The 22,074-nt window shown below is 32.6% G+C and overlaps 1 protein-coding gene across 3 annotated transcripts in view; it reads right to left on the reverse strand.

Moving 5' to 3' along the window:
* The window catches only part of Usp34 (ubiquitin specific peptidase 34), a 224,002-nt gene that overhangs the window by 88,309 nt on the left and 113,619 nt on the right, over window positions 1-22,074 (reverse strand). For all 3 annotated transcript variants that reach the window (XM_076832908.2, XM_076832907.2, XM_076832909.2), the window contains 12 exons: window positions 19,139-19,293; window positions 18,111-18,224; window positions 17,586-17,685; window positions 17,301-17,460; window positions 14,579-14,705; window positions 14,249-14,396; window positions 7,831-7,931; window positions 7,421-7,630; window positions 5,146-5,271; window positions 3,750-3,872; window positions 3,531-3,614; window positions 2,924-3,010 (listed from right to left, as the gene is read on the reverse strand). In XM_076832908.2, the coding sequence (XP_076689023.2) occupies window positions 2,924-3,010; window positions 3,531-3,614; window positions 3,750-3,872; window positions 5,146-5,271; window positions 7,421-7,630; window positions 7,831-7,931; window positions 14,249-14,396; window positions 14,579-14,705; window positions 17,301-17,460; window positions 17,586-17,685; window positions 18,111-18,224; window positions 19,139-19,293 (1,535 nt within the window). The remainder of the gene's footprint in view (window positions 1-2,923; window positions 3,011-3,530; window positions 3,615-3,749; window positions 3,873-5,145; window positions 5,272-7,420; window positions 7,631-7,830; window positions 7,932-14,248; window positions 14,397-14,578; window positions 14,706-17,300; window positions 17,461-17,585; window positions 17,686-18,110; window positions 18,225-19,138; window positions 19,294-22,074) is intronic.

Raw genomic sequence — 22,074 nt, forward strand, 5'->3', positions numbered from 1 at the left:
CCAGGCAAGCCTCAGCAATTTAGCAATATCCTAAACAACTTGGTGAGACCCTGTCTCAAAATTAAAAGAAGATAAAAAGAACTGGGAATGTGGCTCAGTGGTTAAGTGCCCAGGGTTTAATCCCTGGTATCAAAAAACAAAACAAAAAAACAAAAACAATAATAACAACAACAAAAAAAAAAAAACCAAAAAACAGGAATGAATATGAAATGGAAACATCACAAGGTTCAACAACTGATAAATCTCATCCTCCCTGGACTCAGCTATGACTGAAAAGATATTTCACCTGAGAAAATACATAAACACATATACACATACTCGCATGTGTGCTTCTTTGCTCTTATTGACCAATAAAACCAGTAAAACATGATTAATATCATTAACTTTAGAAAAATGCAAATTAAAAAAAAGCACAATGAGATACAATTTACCACCCACTAGGCAAGCTATCACAAAAGACACCTAACAAGCATTGGCAAGGTATACCACACCTACAAATATGCTCAGAAGAACTTAAAAGCGTTGAGGAACACAAATGTTCACAAGAGCCAAAAGGTGGATCCACCCAAATGCCTTTCAATTGGTAAAACTCTGTTATATTCCTATAAAGGAAGAATTATATATACATGCTTTTAAGGATAAACCTGGAAAACACTTCACTAAGTAATATAAGCCAGTCATAGAAAACCACCCTCTGTATAGTTTCAATTATAAAAGTTCCTAAATAGGCAAATCTATGGAGATAGAGAGTAAATTAGCTAAGTGGGTGTCTAGGGCTAAAGTGTTTGGGGGAACATAGAAACTACTGCCAATTGGTATGGGATATCTTTATCAGGTGAGAAAATTGTTCTGGAATGAGACTATGGTTACGGTTGTATAACTTTGTGACTATACTAATAGCCATGGAACTGTACATTTTTAAAAGTCAAATTTTATTATATGTGAATTATATCTCTAAAAAAGTTTGGGGTTGGGAATATAGGTTAGTGGTAGCATGCTTGCCTAGCAAGTACAAGGTCCTATATTTCAGCCCCAGCAAAGGAAGAATGGAAGGAAAGAAGGGAGGAAGGGAAGAAGGGAGGGGGAGGGGAGAGTAAGAAGAAAAATTTTTTTAATAAGGATAACTCAACTAATTTCATTTTAAAAGGGAAATGAGTTGATAAAGTAAAAAGAATGACCTTAAATTTACAAGTATACCATAATACTAAGAGAGATGTATTATAAATAGGAGAAAACAGTTGACCTAACACCAGTTGGTAATTCAAGCATGCTTTGTAACTCAGGCATTTAAGCATTGTAAGGGTAACATGTGTCACAGAGGTAAGTAAAATGTTCTTTATTGAAGCTTCATAAAAGTATTCAATTTCAAAGAAAACAGAGAAACTATTAACAAAGGTTTTTCATGTAAATTTTACTAAGAACATAAAAGAGCTTATAAACTAAATTCCTATCGATGAATCATTACTCATTAATAATTTTAGTGTAATTGTTCTACAGTTTCAAAGAACAAAAATCCACCTCCTCATTCTCAGATATTCATGGGACAACAAAAAAATTACTACCAATAAAATGCAACAAAAACAAATTTCAAATATTAAGCATAGCACTATAGTAATTAATTGCTATAGATGTGGATATTTTCAAAAGGAAAATACCTGAAGCAAAATATATAAAAGAAAAGTTGAAAATAGTGGCAAGATTAACAAAAGCTTGGTAGATAACAATGCTCTCCAAATATATTTTCTCTCATCGTGGGCCTAGTAATATCTGAAATGAAATCATTACTTTATAAATCATATGTTCCAAGGTAAATCTATAAATCAAGTACTAATAAATTAATACTTGAATGGAATGTATGAGGATACTAATCCACTTTACATTTAACTCAAGATTAGACTGTGCAGTCTTCTTTATTTTACAGTGTTTGGGGTGGAACCTCTCTCCAACTCTCTAGGTAAGTGCTATACCATTGAGCTTTATCCCCAGCACATCTGCATCATTTTAGATATCAATATGAAGTTGGGTTTTATGGTTGTTTTTTGTTTGTTTCTTTATATAGTACAAGGGATTAAGCCCAAATCATTCTACCACTAAGTTATATCCCAAACCCTTTTAATTTTTTTTGAGATAGGATCTCACTAAGTTATTCAGGTTTACCTCAAACTTCCTTATGCTTCAGCCTCCCAAACTATTGGGATTAGAGAGGTTCACCACCATGCCTGGCTCAAATTAGTAGTGATAAAGTACCATTTTTCTGTTATGAAGACTGATACTTTTGTTGAATATTGTAAAAAATATTGCAGCAATGTCCAAGTGTTACGAAAATTTCAAAGGCTTCTCTCAACTTCTGTATCTATTCCCCAGCATACCAAAATTCTTTTGAATATTACTGCTATAAAAGAAGAAATGTCGGGCTGGGGTTGTGGCTCAGTGGTAGCGCACTTGCCTACCATGTGTGAGGCACTGGGTTCGATTCTCAGCACCACATACAAATAAATAAAATAAAGGTCCATCAACAAGTAAAAAATTTTAATAAAAAGAAGAAGAAAAAGAAGAAGAAGAAATGTCAAAACAAAATAGAATGAAAAAAAGATGTAAAACAATGTGAAAAAGTAACAAAACTTTTGTCTACATAAATCCATATTAAGTACTAATATATAACTTAAACAATCTAAAAGAAAAAAGATTATAAACCTGTCATAATTCAGAGTAATTTTACCCCGGAAGAATTTTTAACACAACTGATACAAAGAAATTGTATCTCATAGATTATTAAAATCTATATTTTAAAATTTACTACATGCCATGCTTTCTTTAATTACAATGAAGTATGTATAAAAGTTACCCTTTGCTAATGGAAATGGAAGTGTTTCAAATGAGATTAACTACTTAAATTAGTTAAAACACTAAATTTTTCACTTACCACAGTCCATGATTCCTGTTCTTTAGGCTCCAAAATTCCAGAATTAAAAATTTCTAGTAACTGTTGAAGGCCTCCAGCAGCAACAAACTATAAGCAATTGTGAGGATAATGATAAGAGAAAACCATATATATATCGTAAAGGTAACCTACTTGTTGATCCACCAATAATATTTGGCAAATATTATGTTTTTCATTTAGAAAATTACTTTCATTTAAATACAAAATAAATTCTATATAAAATAAATTTATTTTCAATAATTTTTTAAAAAATATTTTTGTGTCTGGCATGGTGATGCACACCTGTAAATCTACCAACTCAGGAAGCTGAGGGGGAGGAGGATCACAAGTTCAAAGCTAGCCTCAGCAACATAGTGAGGCCATAAACAACTTAATCCCAGGCACCAGGATGTCTTAACACAGAATTTCAATGGGGTGGGGGGTATTAGAGCTAAAAATAGGAGTGTCAATCTCAACTGACATTATTATAAATTTAAACTATGCTTTATTTTAAATAATAAATTAATTTTAAAAATAAAAATTTATAGACCCTAATTTTGTGAAAATGTAAATTTTTATTATCAATATATCACAAAACATATGATCAAACCTTGCAACTCCAGGAATTTTTACTATTTTCCACTTGATCCTCACTTGAATCATCTGAATCTGGATAAAGGTCACTGTAACTTCCCTGTAGGAAAAGAAAAATTAAAATAAGGGAAGGTATCGGTAGAAAATGTTTTCTAGAATGAAAAGATAACACATTCAAGCATTTTGCTCCAATGAAAATACAGGCATTTAATGATGATACTGGAATTGTAATTACCGTTGATTCTCTCCTTATTCTTCTGTTAGGTTTTCCCAGTGCTTCAATAATTTCCAGAGCATATAAAAGCTTATGGGCACTCTTAATTTTGAGGAGTTCTTTCCAATTAAGTCCATCATTACTCTTAAATTTAAAAAAGAAAAAACAGAGGTTTCAAGTCAATTGTAGTAATGGGTATCCAAAACGAAAAACTACAGAAAGACATTATATAAAAATACTAATATTACATATACTTTGAAACATATTCAAATACATAAAGACCAATTAAATAACTGGTACTAACAACATACTTTAAAACACCAATTATTCATTAAATTTTGTTCAAATAAAACCAATAAAATACAAACACCAGCATGGGAAATTATTAATTTGAAAGCCATTGTTATTTTCTAGGATCAATGTGAAATAATGTTATTCACACTAAGAAATGTATCTTTGAAATTATCATTACAGTTACTCTGGGTCATAATTCATCATTTTCTAGAGCCCAACATTTTTACATAAAAATTAAGAGACATAAAGACCATGATAGATCACATGGTAGATCATGTAAATCACACCAAAGTGCCCAAATCATCAATAACTGGTAACATAACATTAGCACATTTGTTATTTTAATCATTTCACAGGAGTTCTACTAGAAATCTACAAAAGAAAACCAATATTACAAAGGTTTTAAAAATAATCTTTAGGCTGGGGTTGCATTTCAGTAGTAGAGCACATGCGTAGCAGAAGTGAGGCACTGGGCTCAGTCATTAGCACCACATAAAAATGAATAAATAAAATAAAGGTATAAATTTAAATTTATAATTATAATTATAAATTTAAAAAATATTTACCAATATATTCAACATACAATAATATGTGAAGGTATGCCCCATCGGAAGATTATTAAACACATATTGGTCAGTTGACGTGTAAGCATTCAAAACAAGCACTGATGCATTCATTTCACTCTAGTGTATTTTCCCTACACATTACTTTTTTTTAAAAAATATATTTTATTTTTATGTGGTGCTGGGAATCGAACCTAGTGCCCCACGCATGCTAGGTGAGCGCACTACCACTTGAGCCACATCCCCAGCCCCCTACACATTACTTTTTGTTGTCAAAAAGCAATATTGGAAACATACAGTAATTTCTTAAAGAAAAAAAAAATAACCACTGATATGAAGACAAATCCCTATTTTCTAGAGACAATTTCAGAAAGCATTCTTACCTTCTATTTACTATGCCACTCAACCTCACTAAACAAATAAAATGATACACTTTTTCTATTAAACAGGCAAAAATTATACTTAGATTTGCTGAGGTATGATCCAGAAAGTGAGCTACTGTCAGCAGAAACATAACTAGTAACATCCTCAAGGAGAGTAAAATGATTTTGTAGGCTCACCTGTTCATCTGAGATATTCTGGAATGCCATCAACATGTTAGGACATGTTGGAAGAAGCATCAGCAGCTCCCAGACACGCCTAGACAAATTTTCTGCATGAAGATGAAGTTCTTCACATCTTAAGCTCTATACAAATAAGAACAACTGCTTTATCAAGACAGATCAGGAAAAAAAAATTAAATGAGTTCAATTGTTTGGCACAAAAATTATTAATAATCAAATTTACTCAAGTAGTGTGAAAATAATACAATTTTAACAACGGGAAATAGAATATATTTAAGACAATATGAATAGTCATAAAAAAGAAGGGATTTGTTTTTTTAAACTGATTATAAACATTTCCCCAGAATAGCCTTTCCTTAAGGCTGGACATAAGAAATCTCAAACAAAAGTGAGGTCACCTGTTTCATAAGACCATTAGTAAATTTCAAGACTAATTATTATCATTTCTCTTATTTTGTTAATGCATATCTTTTTTTTTTTTTTTTTGTAGTGGTAGATGGACAGAATGCCTTTATCTTATTTGTTTATTTTTATGTGGTGCTGAGGATTGAATCCAGAGCCTCACACATGCTAGGCAAGTGCTCTGCCACTGAGCTACAGTCCGAGCCCCGCATATCTTATTTAACAGTTTCAGATGAGCAGACATTAAGAGAAGAAAGCAAATTTAAAGAATACTCTTTTTGCTATTATCTTTTGTTAAATCTTAGCTCAGTAAGGTGCTAAGAGTATTCTAAATAATGTTTCCAAAAGTATAAAAAATAAGTTATTAAAATGTCAAAGTACCACCACAGAAGACAATAAACATCAAAAGCTAAAATTCACTAGGCATTTTCCATGTAGTATACTTTTGTTTATTATTATACTATTATTGCTCCTATTATATTAATTCTTTGGTGCAATACACTCTTAGGGAATGCCAAAGGAATATTCTAAAAGTCAATAAAAAGCAACTTAGTTCTTTTGGTACAAGGACTTTATAAAACCAATATATAGTAATCCCTCAATATCTATCCCCGATTGGTCCCAGGACCCCCGCCTCCATGAACACCAAAATCTGTGGATGCCCACATCCTTTATATAAAATATATAGTACAGAATCTATGCATGTCCTCCCATAAACTTTAAACCATCTCCAGATTATTTAAAATACCAATATTATAAATACTCTATTAACAGTTGCTATACTATATTATTTAAGGAACAATGAGAAGGAAAATAATCTTCATGTTCAGAACAAAACCTTCCCGTCCCAAATATTTTCATTCCTCAGCTGGTTTAATCTACAAATGTAAAACAAAGAACAAATGCAGAACTCATGGATATGGAGATCTAACTGTACTTTAAAGGCAAGGGAATTTTAGAGCTGGAGTTTCAAGGTAAACTTGCCATTCACAACTCAACTCTGACTCAAGACTGAAATACACCTCATTTGATCATCCTTTAAACAACACTTTCATTAAAACAGAATGTCTGATCATATTAAGCACTTAAATAGTTAACAAATAAGTGTGTTCCTATGTTTTATTGTTTTTTGAGAGATTACTGAGAAAATTATTTTTCTCTCAACAGAAAGATAAAACAAGTTTATGGAGCTAGGTATGGTGGTACATGCCTATAACCATAGCTACTTGGGAGGCTGAAACACAAGGATCTAAAGTTCAAGGACAACCTAAGCAAATCAGGATGCTCCTGTCTCAAAATTTAAAAAAGGAAAAGAGAAAAAAACAGTAGAGGGAGGGGAAAGGGTAATGTAGGTCAGTGGTAGAGCACTTGCCAACATGTGCAAGGCTCTAGGTTCAATTCTCAGTATCACAAACAAAAATAAATTTGTGGATGGGATAGAGAGGAAGAGCATGAGAAGAAAACTACCACTAAAGAGAGGTGGGAGGAAAAAAGAGGGAGAAGGGGAGTTGCATGTAAGATGGAAGGAGACCCTCATCATTATACAGAATACATGTATAATGTTGTGATGAGAAAAAGAAAAAAAAAAAGTGTGTCACATTAGATTGGATAGAGAGAAATGATGGGAGAGGAGGGGAGGAGTAGGGGGTTAAAGGCAGCAGAATAGAATAGACATTATGATTGATGTATGTATATAGGTGACTCTATAACCAGTGAGATTCTGAATCTGTAGAAAAATGAGAAATTATACCCCAATGATACAAATGTATGAATTGCCAAGATCATTGTAATGTCATGTGTAGATAATTAAATAAATAAATTAAAATTTAAAAAAAAAAAGATTTGTGGAAATGAAGTCTGATATGGTTACCTCACTATCATCCACTGCCACCTTTCCCGAGGGTGGTTTAAATGATGCAAGCATTTCTAATAAATCAAAAAGAGTAGTTAGATGGGGTTCTTGTAAAAGCAAAAGCATCGGAATGTTGTCCTTCTGCGGGGGTGGTAGGCAAGACGCAGGGAGCTGAACACCTTCCCCTTTCCGTTCTCTCCGTGGTGCACCCAGAGATACAAATACCATCTACAAAAATAGGGGGGGGGGGGGGGAATAATACACATTAAGTTTTTTGCTTAATAAAACAATAAGTCAAGTATAAAGTAATTTGTTGCAATTTTAATAAAATGAAAGCAATAATAAATTTTAGACTAAACTTCTGAATATTCTATTGTCTTTATCAATCAATAGCTAATTAAAACACAAACCACAATTTATATATGTACCTGCATGTCCTTAAAACCAAGTTCATGAAGTGCTTTTTCATCATAATCTGTTGTCAACTCATGTCCAGATGAAATCATCCTTACAGGTCCCATTAGCCCTCCTTAAAAACATCACAAAAAAAGTAAAAATAATTATAGTTAATTCATTTGCTAACAAGAATACAAGGGTATAGTTAGTAATTAAGCCCATTGTATGTTAACCATAAATATAACTAAGAGAATTGGAGACAGTACTAAACATGCTTTAGCAAGTTTTCAGTTGTCTGAAGTTGCCCTCAGGCAATAAAAAAATCACAAGAAAGTTCTCCATTAGGACTAGTCTAACTAGATCAATTATTATTTCCTTAACAATATGAATAAATATTTATTTATCATACTTGTATGAATACATTATAGTTATTTCTCAGGATTCTCCACTCTGTATAACATTTTTATGTTATAAGAATTAAAAAAACATTACAGAAAATTTCTGGGAATAGACTGCATTTCTTCCAAAAATACATACAAGGGAACATACAAAGATATACAAAAATATACAGAGATTCTTTAATGCCTTAGTTGGGCAAACTGGCATGTATTGATGACTAAGTTCTCTCTCCCTGTTTACTATCCACAAAAATAAAACGAGTGCAAAACAAACAAAAAGTCTCATGGGAATACCAGCTTTAACCTTTGATATCTATTCCTTTATTCAATAATTTAGTTTATTTATTTATTTATTTATTTTTAAGTTATCGGCGGACACAACATCTTTGTTTGTATGTGGTGCTGAGGATCGAACCCGGGCCGCACGCATGCCAGGCGAGCGCACTACCGCTTGAGCCACATCCCCAGCCCCAATTTAGTTTATTTAAAAGGCTAACTTTGTTCAATAAACTCGACAAAGGCAATTTATTTTCTAGAATGCATAAAGTTCTTTTTGTTGTCTCCCCTTTTAACTTCATTTTCTTACCTCAAAACTGTGCTTCAGATCTACTTGCCCTTTCTTAAGCATGTTCATCTCAAGAACTAAAATGTTCCTGCTCAGGAATTTACAAGGTCTTCTTCCCTAATTTCCTTCAAATCTCTCATTAAGAAAATTCCTCCCAACCACTCAATCTAAAGGGCCTCATTTCACTACTGGCCCTTTACTCTGCTTTATCTTTCCTTAAAGGATGTATTTATATCTGTCTCTCCTCAAAAAACAAACCAAAAAATTCCTCCCAGTTCCACATGCAGAGATTTCATTTTATATATACATATGTATTCCAGGCACTAGAAACAGTAGAATTATTGTATGATGCATGAATTTTTTAAAAGGAAATTCCTAGAATAGAAAAATTAAGCAAAATTATGAAACACTGATGAACAGACATTAAAAATATTGAATTTTCCTAACAATGTAAAAAAAAATTTCAGAAATAATGACTAAGGGAGGAGAACTACTTTCTATAATGACATATAACATTTAAAATTACCTTTTCTCTTCAAATAAAAAAAATTCTACAGGAAATTACTTCAAACAGAGTTGAAAAATGGCTTTCCCCCAGTAAGATTTATTTTAACAATTCCCTTAAGTACAACTGTTTTGCAGTAGATTTTTTTTAATATTTATTTAGTTGTAGATGAACACATAGTATGATTATTTATTTTTATGTGGTGCTGAGGATCGAACCCAGTGCCTCACACATTCAAAACAAGCACTTTACCACTGAGCTACAGCCCCAACCCCAGCCCTAGCCCCAGCCCCAGATTTTCTGTTCCTTCTCTTTAATTTTAAGCCAAGAAATCTTGGCCCTTAGGGATTGATAAATATCTAATCATACTTTCTTTGGAACTTGCTTACTGTTCATCAATACAGATACTACATTTTAAACATACCATAAATTAGAAATAGTTTTTTTCTTCCTTCAAATTGAGTAATACTTGTATGAATACATTATAGTTATTTCTCAGGATTCTCCACTCTATATTATTTATCAATAAATTTTTTCACAAAATCATGTACTTTAAATTATCAATGATTACCCTTGCGTGCTTTTCCTCACAGAACTTGATATTAATTTATTAATATAGACAATTTCAGAGTAATTTCAAATTCTAAACAGAAATTCCACTGAAATCTTAGATAAAATAAACTAAAAAATAAATTTGATATTTCTACAATATTCAGTAGATAGACATGCTAGGTATCTATTTATTCAGTTGTTCATACACACACACACACACACACACACAAAATCTCAGAAATTTTTATACTCATATACTTCACAAATCCCTCACATTAAGCATAATGAGGTGCTGGGGCTGTAGCTCAGTGGCAGAGCACTTGCCTAGCATGTGTGAAGCACTGGTTTTGATCTTTAGCACCAGATAAAAATAAACAAAATAAAGACTTTCTGTCCATCTACAACTACACACACAAAAAAAATTTTTAAAGATCACTATAATATATAACATCAAATTCCACTATTATGTATAATTATAATATGCCCCCCAAAAACCATGGGGGCGCAGGCCTGTAATCCCAACTACTCAGGAGGCTGAGGCAGAAGGATAGCAAGCTGAAGGCCAGCCTCAGTAATTTAGCAAGAACCTGTCTCAAAATTAAAGAAAAAGAAAGAGAGAGAGAGAGAGAGACAGACAGACAGACAGACAGACAGAAAGAAGGGGAGGGGAGGGGAGGGAGGAAATGTATCTTGGCAGCTAAGTGCCCCTGGTTCAATCCCCAGTACCCACCCATCGCCCCCACACACAAAATGATCATCATAACTTTTTAAATTGTTATAGAGCACTTCTTTAGTTTTCAATTCATCATCATTATTCCCTGATTAAAACTAAGTTCTCTCTTCCAAAAAGTATATTTCTTACTCTAATCATTTTGTATAATACAAAACTTGGGAAAAAAAATGAATGCTAGTAAAGCACAGTGTTTATTAAACAAAACTATAGCCACTGGATGGACAGAAACTCTACAGTAAGTTTTAATGATTTAGTAAATTTTTATTAAATGACTTTTCCATCTTAGTAAACTAATCAAATATAGCTTATGATCACTGATCTTTATACACTTAAAACAAAACACCTGTGGTCATGATGACTGCTAAGACAATACAACACTGATTTGTTTCCTACTGTTACTCTTGTTAAACATGAAAGACGTTTTTCTAAAAGAGAACTCAGATTCTGAGTTCTTTTTAATATAAAAACTGCTTGTTCCTAGTGCACACTTATAACCCCAGCTATTTGGGAAGTTAAAGCAGGAAGATGAAAAGTTAAAGGCCAGCCTCATCATCTCAGTGAGACCACACCTCAATATAAAAAGAAAAGGGGGTGCAGCTGAGTGATATAGGGTCTATCTAACACACCTGAGACCTTGTATTCAACCCCCAATATCACCACCACCAAAAAAAATTGCTTATTACAGTTCAGGAAAGCATTCTTAACTTTAATATAATGAATGTTTCAAAACAAAACAAAAAAGAAATAAAAATTGTAAACTCTTTGGTTATTATGATAAACTGAACAACACATCTCTAATTTTTCCCTCTGAAACTCTATGAAAAATGATTTAAAAAATTTTATATAAATTGACAGGAAAACAATGTAAATAAGAGATCATATCAAAGTTGGCAAGAAGTAAACCAAATAAAATTTAATGACTAGCAAGTTCCTAAAAAAATCAAATTCTAAACCAGAGAAATAATCTCATATTCTATACTATGTTTTATAATGATTTGGCACAGTTAATATCAACAATGAACATTCCCACCATACAAAAGCCAGAATGGAAGGAAGGGGAGAGGTGGGAGAGAAAAAAAAAAAAAAAAATGAATAGTGCCTCAAGACACTATGAGACATTAAGAGTCTAGGCACTTTTAATTCTAGACTTATACATTAAATGGGTCAGGTGAGAAGAAAAAAAACTAGCTGGACACAGTGTTGCACACCTGTAATCCCAGCAATTCAGCAGTATGAGGCAGAAGGAGGAGAGCCTGAACAACTTAGCTCAATGATAAACCCCTGGGTTCAATTCCCAGTACCACACAGACACACAGAAAAAGATAACTGCTATCCATGTCTATGTTGTTATTACTGGAGTAGACAAAGACCTACACTACAAAGCTATAGTAGCTAAATTTTATACTACACTATAAAATTTAGAAAAAAATCCAAGCAAGGGGGCATATGCCTATAACTCCAACTTTCAGGAGGTGGAGGCAGGAGGACTGCAACTTATTAAGACCCTGTCACAAAATAAAAGGACTACAGGTATAAATCAGTGGCAGAGAACCCAAGGAGGGAAAGAAGAATGAAAGGAAGAAGGAAAGCAAGCAAACAGATAGGAAAGAAAGGAGACAGGGGTATGAAAAAATAATGAGAAACTTTTCTTCCCTTAAGACACAGGGTCTCACTATGTTATCAAGGCTAGTTCTAAACTCTTTGAGCTTAAATGATCCTCCTGACTCAGTCTCCAGAGAGCAGGTATTATAGGTAAGTGTCACTGTATCTGTGAAGAGATACTCCCTCCCACCCCCACCCCCACCCCCACCCCCCACCAAAGATAGGATCTTACTATGTTGCCCAAGATGGTTTGAATTTCTGTCCTCAACTGATCCTTCTGCCTTCACCTCTAAAGTAGATGTGACTATAGGTGCTGGCCACTATGCCCAGCTGAGAGAGATTTTTCATCAAATTCCCAAGAATTTCACCTCAGAAACTTTCTCTCAAGAAACTCTGTATTAGCTGGATACAGTGGTGCACACCTGTAATCCCAGTGACTGGGGAGGCTGAAGCAGGAGGATCTTCAGTTCAAAGCCAACCTTAGCAACTTAGTGAGGTCCTAAGCAACTTGGCAAGGACCTGTCTCAAAATTAAAATTAAAAAGAGCTGGAGATGTGGCTCAGTGGTTAAACTCCAATGGGTTCAGTTGCCATTACCAAAACAACAACAAAAACACAACAACAACAAACTTTCCAGGAATTTAATTTCCTTATATGAAAATGTTAAGCACTATAAGAGGAAAAATACAAATGAAAAGCTATCATTTGAGTGAAAAAAAAGAGAGAGACAGATTTATAACATTATATCTTGTGATATATGAAACCAGAAATAATGTGACTCAAGCAAAAATGGAGTTAAGAGGGAGGGAGGCTTTTCCACATTTATTATTTCCTACCAAAAATGTAATTATTGAAGAAAACAATAGTGAATTCACTAACAGTTGATACTTTAGAGAAGGCATATGATACATCTTGTAGTCAGATCTTTTGTTTCTTACTGCAAGAATGTCAGAGATGCTCCTTACTGAAGGATTCATAGCCAAGTTAAGGAAGTCCCCAAAATATCTTTTAGACATTTTAGATCTTCTTTTCTAAATACATACAGGTTAGTATTTTCTTATCCAAAAGTGCTTTGGATTTCAGGATTCTTCAGATTTTGGAAAATTTGCATAGACTTTACTGTTGAGAATACTTAATTAAAAAAATTCCAAGATCCAAAATTCAAAATCCAAAACTGCTGAGCATCATGCGGTACTCAAAATGGTTTAGATTTCAGAGCATTTCAGATATTCATATGAGCTATGCTTAACCTGTATTCAACTATTATTTCAGACCCTTAAATTAGAAGTAAAAACATTTTTCATGGTCATTTCTCTGAGCAGTTCACATTTTAGGTGCGGAAAGACAGTAAAAACCAACTAGTTGGTAACAGTAATAGAGGAATTTTTCAGGTGTATTTGAGGCTCACCTGAAAAAAGTTCCTAACATGATACATTTTTGGAAGAAAAGGAAAGCGGCATGGGTGAGATTCAAGGGTGTATTAATTTCCTGTGCTTAGAAAAAATAAAAAACATCAACAAGGCAGAAAATTTATACTGGGCAATATGGGGTACTTGAAGAATGTTTGCAAACAATATCTTAAATAACTCCCAGCAATTTTAAACCTAAAAGGTAACTGCACCAAGGGGAGGAGAACATATTTGGTGAACCTTTAAAGTAAAGGATTAAAGTTGCTCTTCTAGTTTGAATATTGGTCCTGTACCAAAATTCTTATTGAAATTTAATCGCCTATGCAATTAGTGTTAAGAGGTGGGGCCTTCTTGAAGGCTGTGAGGTCACAAAAGCTCCTCTCTCATGAACGGATAAATAGCTGTATAAAAGGGTTTGACAAAAAAAAGTGTGTTTCTTTTAGGCCTTCCACCTTCTGCAATGTGAGGAAGCAAAATTCAAGACACCATGTTAGAAACAAAGCAGCTCTCCGCACCGGCTGCTGGCACCTTGATCTTCTACTTCCCAATATCCAGAACAAAAATTAATTTCAGATCTTAATAAATTATCCAGTTTAAGAGATTCTGCTAGTATAGCATAAAACAGACCAATAATTTCTATACAATAGAACCTAGGGAAAAAAATGAAAATTTAACTGTTAAACTTACCAGGAAACTCTCCCTTTCTGCTGCTTTGACCAAACTCCTGAAGCTGAGCTTGTTGATTTATTTGTTCTTTCTGTAAATTTTCATACCAATGAGTTACTTCAGCCCTAAGATCTGCTACCTGGTCACTAGGATACATTTCAATAGTCATCTGAAATATGAGATGCAACCAATTTAAAAATACAAAAGCAAAAAACACCAAACTAAACCCAAACAAGCCAAAACATCAATAAGAACAACAACAACAACAAAAAAACACCAAACAAACAAAAACCCACACAGATATTTGAACTGAGAAATGGGATCAATTTGGAAATTAAATTCTGTAACTACCTTGTCAGGAAGTCCAGCTGGCTGGCATACAACCCTTAGGGGTAAAGATTGTTTGTCACTCAATGCTTTCAAATGACTACTAATACCAGTGCCTTCAATTTGCCATTGTCTCAGATGATATGCAAACCTAAGATAAGATAAAAACAAACATAGGAAAGATAAAATTTTAAAACATTTCAATGTCACAGAAGTTTATAATGATTACAAACTGGAAAAATTCTCAGAGGGTTCCAGCACACACCAATTTATAACACTATATTTAGGCTTAGGTTCACTATGTTGAATCAGACTTAAATGAATAATGACAAAAGATCCTAACAAAATAGTCTCCAAGAAAAATTACTGGGAAGAAAAAAATCCTATGCAAATACTTTGTTATGTAAAAGGGAGACAAGGGAAACACAAGCACCTGAAGGAATTAAAAAAAAAATAGTTGGGTAAATGAAATATCAAGTTATCATTCCAACATTTATAAGAAGATACGAAAATATTTTTCACAGAAATATATTGTAGTAATTTGTCAGCCAGCCTGACAAAATGCATGATTGCTAAAATAATAGACAAATATTTCAAATGAAAGAAGCATCTAGCAAAACACAAACTAAATATTTGTCAATTTTCTAACTTAGTTTTAGTTGGTGAAGACAGAATGCAGGTATCTGAATTTAATAAGAAAAAAATGGTCAATGGCTAAAATTAACCATCAGTTTTAGAAAATAAGGAATAAATGGACTGATCTTATTACCTATGCATGATCCAATGTCTAGGTTCTATGACTGAGCAAAAGAGTAATCTTAAAATGTTTTCAGTTGCATATTTCAAGACCAGGATTTTTTAATCTTGGCACTACTGACATTTTGAGCATAGTAATTTACTATTGTCAGAAGGCATAAGAGAGGCTATCTCATGCACTTTAGATGTATAGCAGCATCTCTGGAGTCTGATGCCAAATAATCCCCAAGATGTAGTAATGAAAAAATATCTCCAAACATTACCTACTGTCCCTTGGGAAACAAAATCACTTCTCATTGAAAACCACTATTTAATATTATAACCTTATCTCTTTCTATGAAGAAAGCCCTTTAAGACATTATTACTATTCAGTTTTTTCATATAAAGAATACATGAAAAATACTTATAGTTTCAATCTAAATTTTAGGCAATTTTCAATTACCACTAAACATATTAAGCACTTGAGATTTTATACTTGATACTTAATACTAGACAAAAATTTGTAAGAAAATATGCAGATAAATTTTTAGAAACACGACTTAGCTTTACTTATTTCCTAGTTCATCGGTTACTCACAAAATGAGTATTTACATAAATTAATGCCAACATTAATTTTTAACATGAAACAAATACAAAGGGATGTTGCTACCTAGATTCATTAAACTACTAAAAAATGCTACTTAAGTATCAGAAAATAATGTACTTCCTAAAGACTATTTCTTTTAAGAGTACTAATTACAATGTTAGGTACTAGTAATACTATGTAAGTTTTAATGGTTTGAATCAATAGGTATTATCTGTTTTTTGCATCACACACAAAAAAACTGGTATCATACCATTAACAGTAACTATCTCTAATAGGAAGAGAACAATTAAAGGAAACTTTCATTTCCTACATAGTATCTTAGTTTAATATCTGAATCTTATGATGAATATATACATTGAGTTTTTATTAATTTGAATGACTTTACCACATTTGCTTAATTTTATTTAAACTGGTGAAAGTAATGAGGCACAGTGAAGGTTCTATGAGAAAAAATAATCAAAAAGTCCTCTCACACATTCACTGAAAACAAAAGAAATTATTTAAATGCTATTTTTACAAATTGTGATCATAATAAAAGAATTCTGCAATGGTCAAATGTTTCAAACCATGGAATCATGTTATTTATAAGAAATGTGTTGGGTACACCTTTCTTATTCAATATTTCCTGATATTTTAGGAAAAAACATTAATAAACATCACTTGTAATACCTAACTTTCATTATCTAACTAAGATCTGAAGTTGAAAGAAGTTACTTTAACAATTTTTCAACACAGTTCTTAGTACTTTTACATTTACTCATAGTTAATGATTTTTAACAAACAATTTCTTAATTAAAACTATCTACTCACCTTTCATTTCAGTTGGTATATTCATAAATGTTAATTTGCTTTATTTCTGTATTACACAGGGTATGTCTAAATTAATTATACAGATATTCATTAACACAGAATTTTTTGGTCATGTTTCCATGGTAAATGGAAATTCAAAATTAAAATACTGTCTCCTAGTCCAGGAAGAAAAAAAAACAGCAAATGAAACAAATGACTCAATTTGATTCAACGATGAAAGATTATTTGATGTTCTTCGTGAGAGTTTTACGTGTAACCTTTTTTAGTAGTGATGTTTCTGCCTTTACAATCATAATTAATACCTTTTTAGAAATGGAGTTTTGTTCAGAGATTCTTGTTCATGCATATTTGCTCAGAGTCTAATGATTTTTAAAAGCTTTACAACTTTTTTCAGGAAACTACATTTCCTATTCCAAGGTGAAAAGAGTACAGATTCTAAATAAAAATTAATTACATCTATTACTGACCCTCTGGTTTTGGTAAATTATGCTTTCTCCTTACACTCAACAAAAATTTGGGTTTAAGAATACATTTGGACTTGTCAGCAATAAAAGGACTGAAATTCATTCTAATAGTATAGCATTAAAAAATTACCTTCTCCTAAATGCTTCCAGATGTGTCTTCAGCATAAGCAGTCCTCTTTCTATAACTGTGAGACTTGAGTGTGATTCCTGTTCAAGACTGCTAGAAGCTATCATAAGACTTTCCATGCACTTACTAATAAATTCTTGCTCCTTCTCCAAACCCGTTTTACCTGAAAGCCAAATGTTTACACGTATTTTAATCTTAGTCTTCTTTAGATAAAGAAAATCAAATGAAATGTAATTTAACCAAATGCTCTCACATAATGATTACTTATTAATATTTCAAATCACTTACCATTTATATAATAGGAGTTGATATACTGAATAGCTGCTCGACTCACATCACCAGATTGTGCTCTTAAAGCAATGCCCCAAAATTGGTCCATACCACATAGCTAGGAAAGAAAAATATAAAGACATTTTTGCATTTTGTTGTTAAATGCTGAAACTTATCAGAAGATTGAAGTTCTAACTTAAAATCATACAATAATACCAAATAGCTCAAAAATCAGATTTGAGACAAATTAGCCTACCATTTCAAATTATCCAGGAATTTCTAAGAGACTACAAGAGCACTCAGATGGCCTCTTTTCTATAAATCAATGAAAGTATAATAGGTTTTCATTAAGCATCTCTAAGGTTATCTTTGATAATGAAAAAAAAATCATTTGGTTTAAAAACCAAAAGATAAAGTTTTTCAAACTTAGAATAAGAGTCTATTTGATAATAAGTAAATAGGTTATATAGTAATCTAATTTGAACACAAGAAAAATTCCACATACTTGCTTAATAAATTCTAACAATAACTATAAAACCATACCTCAGAGTTTGAACCACCATCATAGGCACTGGTAGCCAATCGAGCCAAATTACAGAGATGCTGAAACAGGTTTAAGCCAGTCATGCTGATTGTTTCAGGTTTTAGTTGGGGCATCTTGGGAAAAAAATGTTAAATCTAAATTAGTGAGATAATTAGTTTAAAAGTGTTATTATATATAAGTCGACAAATTTTATTTTACTGAAAACATTATAGAAGACAATATCTATTCATAATCGTAATATAATTTTTTAATTAAAACACTATTTAGTGATATTCTACTCAGGCATATCTGAAGCCTACTTGACTGATTATGTTTCAATTTTCAAGAAGTACAGAGACCCAAATCAGACAAAGTGAATAAAAATATTATGTCATCTATCGAATTTCTACATTATATACTTTTATGAGTTAGGTAACAACGTTTACAGTTTGTATTAAAGTCAGTGCATGAAATTTAAGATAACTTGAATTTAAGTTCTACTTGTACCCTGGTCCTGAATCTATTAAGTGATTTTAATTTTTATATTCTAAAACTCATTCATATTTACTCTACTACAGAGATAATGTGAGATCACAAAACTAAACATAAGAAAAATAAGTATGTTGCTTCATTTTCAACATTCAAATGGGAATAGTTCATATAGAAAAATTAACATCTAGACCAACTGTTGCATCTAATGGAGGAAAACAAGAACTCGAACATTTTTACCATCATGATAATGCTTTCTCAGGAATCTACAATTTGGAGAAGACTGATATTTGCCCAGAAGATTGACTAAAACCACAGTCATTTAACTAAGGAAGAGTCACAGAATACAGCTCTCACACTTGTGTAATCTGAGTACTTATGTAACTACATAAGTAGGAAAAAGTTACTCCAAAATCTGAGTGGCAAAAAATAATGACTGTCAAAACATAGTACATTTATCTAGTTTAAAAAAAATAAGAGAAAACATTACAGAATTCATATTTCAAAAGATGAAAAGGGAATATAGAAAAACAATAAAACTATCAGGAAAGGATATTACCTTTTCTAGGAAAAGATGTTTGTAGGTTTCCATTCCCATAGCATGTTGATCTTTACTTCGAACTTGATTTAAAAACCAATGGAGCGCATCATCATAACACTCAGAATCTTCTACTAAACAATGCCATAAAATGTCGACTTGCTCTAAACTTAACCCTAGATAAAAATATGTATGTAGTATTTACTATCTGAATCACAGTTCTTTATGACTTCCTTTTTGGCATATATACAACATTTTAGTCGAAATACAATGTTCTAGAAGCACCAATTTAGCCAAAATCTAAAGGAGATATACCCCCTCCTTTTTTTGGTGGTAGTATTGAAGACCGAATCCAGGAGCACTCTATCTTTGACCTACTTTCCTACCTTTTATTTAATCTTAAGACAGAATCTCATTAAATTGCATAGACTGGGTTCAAACTTGTGATTCTCCTGCCTAAGTCTCCTAAGTAGCTGGGATTATAGGAACACATCACCACAGCTGGGTCTTAAAGCATTTATGCCTTCAAAATATAAATATAACCTATACACAAATCACTTGAAAAAAGTTATAAAGTATTCTAGAAGAGCCAACTGATCTAAAATATCATTCTCCCTAAAACATGAACATACCATTTCACATTGTAAAAATGACTGGGGTAGGGGCTGGGGATATAGTTCAGTTGGTAGAGTGCTTGCCTCACACATACACACCCCTGGATTCAATCCCTAGCACCACACACAAAAAATGACTAGGGTACATAATATCAAAATGTGAAAAATTTGTTCTAAGGTTTAAAGACTACAAATAAATACAAATAGACTAGATACAATATTCAAGGCCATTCTCTATACACAAGAAATAAACAACAGCAATAAATTTTTATAAAATATAAAAAACGAATTCTTGTGATGAACAAAGCAAAACTATAGGGAACTGGGTAAAACAGACAACAGCAACATATCAGAGGAGAACAGTGCTAGGGAAGCAGACTAATGAGATAAAATCTGCATGGTACTTCGACCCAAATATGATAGAAGAAATAGAGATGAAGAGCCACTCAGAAACAGAGAGTTAGAGGGAATTATAAGTTGAACACGAATAAGACAATCCAAAAAGAAAAAAAGCATCACAGGAATTTCAAATGTAAATCATGAAGCATTTCAAAGCTTAGCATGGTTCCCCAGAACATAAAGGGACATGGATTTACAGTATCGGTGCATGAAATTTAAGATAACTTGAAATTTATCACAAATGCTTCTTTATTGGAAAAGTAGAACAAATTCCAGAAGATGAAGCACAACTCAGAAAATAATGAATAGCACTAGCAATCTAAAGAATTTCACATCCAAATAAAAGTATCCTATCAGTTTTTCAAACTCCTAATATGCAGATTATTCTGAGAAGAATATATGCTCCAAAGAGCTAACAAAAATAACATAGAAACAAACCTATAATATGTTTACAACTTAGAACACACTAGGTAATTAAAAAGAACAAAATTAAGAAAATACAGGAGTCTTCAAAATAAAAAGTATCCTGTTAATTAGTTAACTATTTAACATATCATAATTGTATACACAACAGGCTGACCAACTAATCCACTTTAAATATGTCATATATTAGTTTCTGTTACTATTTTAAATTGGTGTGGGGGGAAGGGAAAAGGAGAGAGAGGGAGGGACGGAAGGAGTGTGGAGAAGAAGGGAGGGAGAGAGACATGGGGGGAAAGAGATGCGGGGGAGGGAAAGAAAGAACACCAACAGAGGGAATTGAATTCAGGGTCTTGCCCAAATTAGGCAAGCACTCTATCACTAAAATACATCGTATGTCCTTTTTTTTTTTTCTTTTTTTTTTTTTTAGAGAGAGAATTTTTTTTTAATATTTATTTTTTTTTTTAGTTCTCGGCGGATACAACATCTTTTTTTTGTTGTTTGTATGTGGTGCTGAGGATTGAACCCGGGCCGCACGCATGCCGGGCGAGCGCGCAACCTCTTGAGCCACATCCCCAGCCCCATCGCAGTCCTTTTTAAATACTGTTTTGAGGTAGCCACAGTTGCTGATGCATTTAATCCCAGCTATATGGGAGGCTGAGGCAGGAAGACCCCAAAATCAATGCCATTAGTAATTTAGCAAAAGTTGTCCAAAATAAAAAATTAAAATAACGTGGGATCTGGCTCAGTGGATTCTATCCCTGATACCAAAAATAAACGAATAAATTATTTTGAAGCCGGGTATGGTAGCACACCCCTGTAATCACAATGACCTGGGAGACTGAGACAAGATAACTATAAGTCAAAAGACAACCTCCACAAATAAGCAAGAGCCCATATCAAAATAAAAAACAAAAAATGTTTAGGGATATCTCAGTGGTCGAGTACTGCTGGATTCAATCCCAGGTAAAACAAAGAAAAAAAGGAGGAGGAGGAAGAGGAGGAGGAGAAATTTTAAAAAATCAAATTCCTGAAGTTGAGGCCCTCTTGGCTCAATCTCCCACGACTAGAATTAGAAGCAAAGAGCTGGAATAAAAAAGCATCTGCCACAACACTCAGTCAATGTTTTAAATTTTTCAAAAGATAATATTTACTGGTATATTGAAAATCTGTATTAGCATACTTGATGCAATTATACATGACTGAAGTAAACATATTACAGTTAATGTATACTGTGCCAATAAGAAAACTACATCTCTACTATGGGAGAAATGTTTTTTATTTGATTTTGTCTGGACAGTAGCTATTGTAAACTCAGAGAACCTACATTGTGTAAAATAAATATAAAATTAATGGTTAGCTGTAATTACTTATACTAATCACATGTGTTTTGGCTTGATGTCTCCTGCATAAGTCTGGTTTTGTTATATTTTATGTAGTTCTTGTACAGTATTATAATGGGGCACAATAAATGACTTAATAACAAGGAGCAGAGATTTCCTATCAAAAACAGGTGTCCTGCAG

The sequence above is a fragment of the Callospermophilus lateralis genome, chromosome 14 (assembly GCF_048772815.1).
Source record: "Callospermophilus lateralis isolate mCalLat2 chromosome 14, mCalLat2.hap1, whole genome shotgun sequence".
NCBI classification, from domain to species: domain Eukaryota; kingdom Metazoa; phylum Chordata; class Mammalia; order Rodentia; family Sciuridae; genus Callospermophilus; species Callospermophilus lateralis.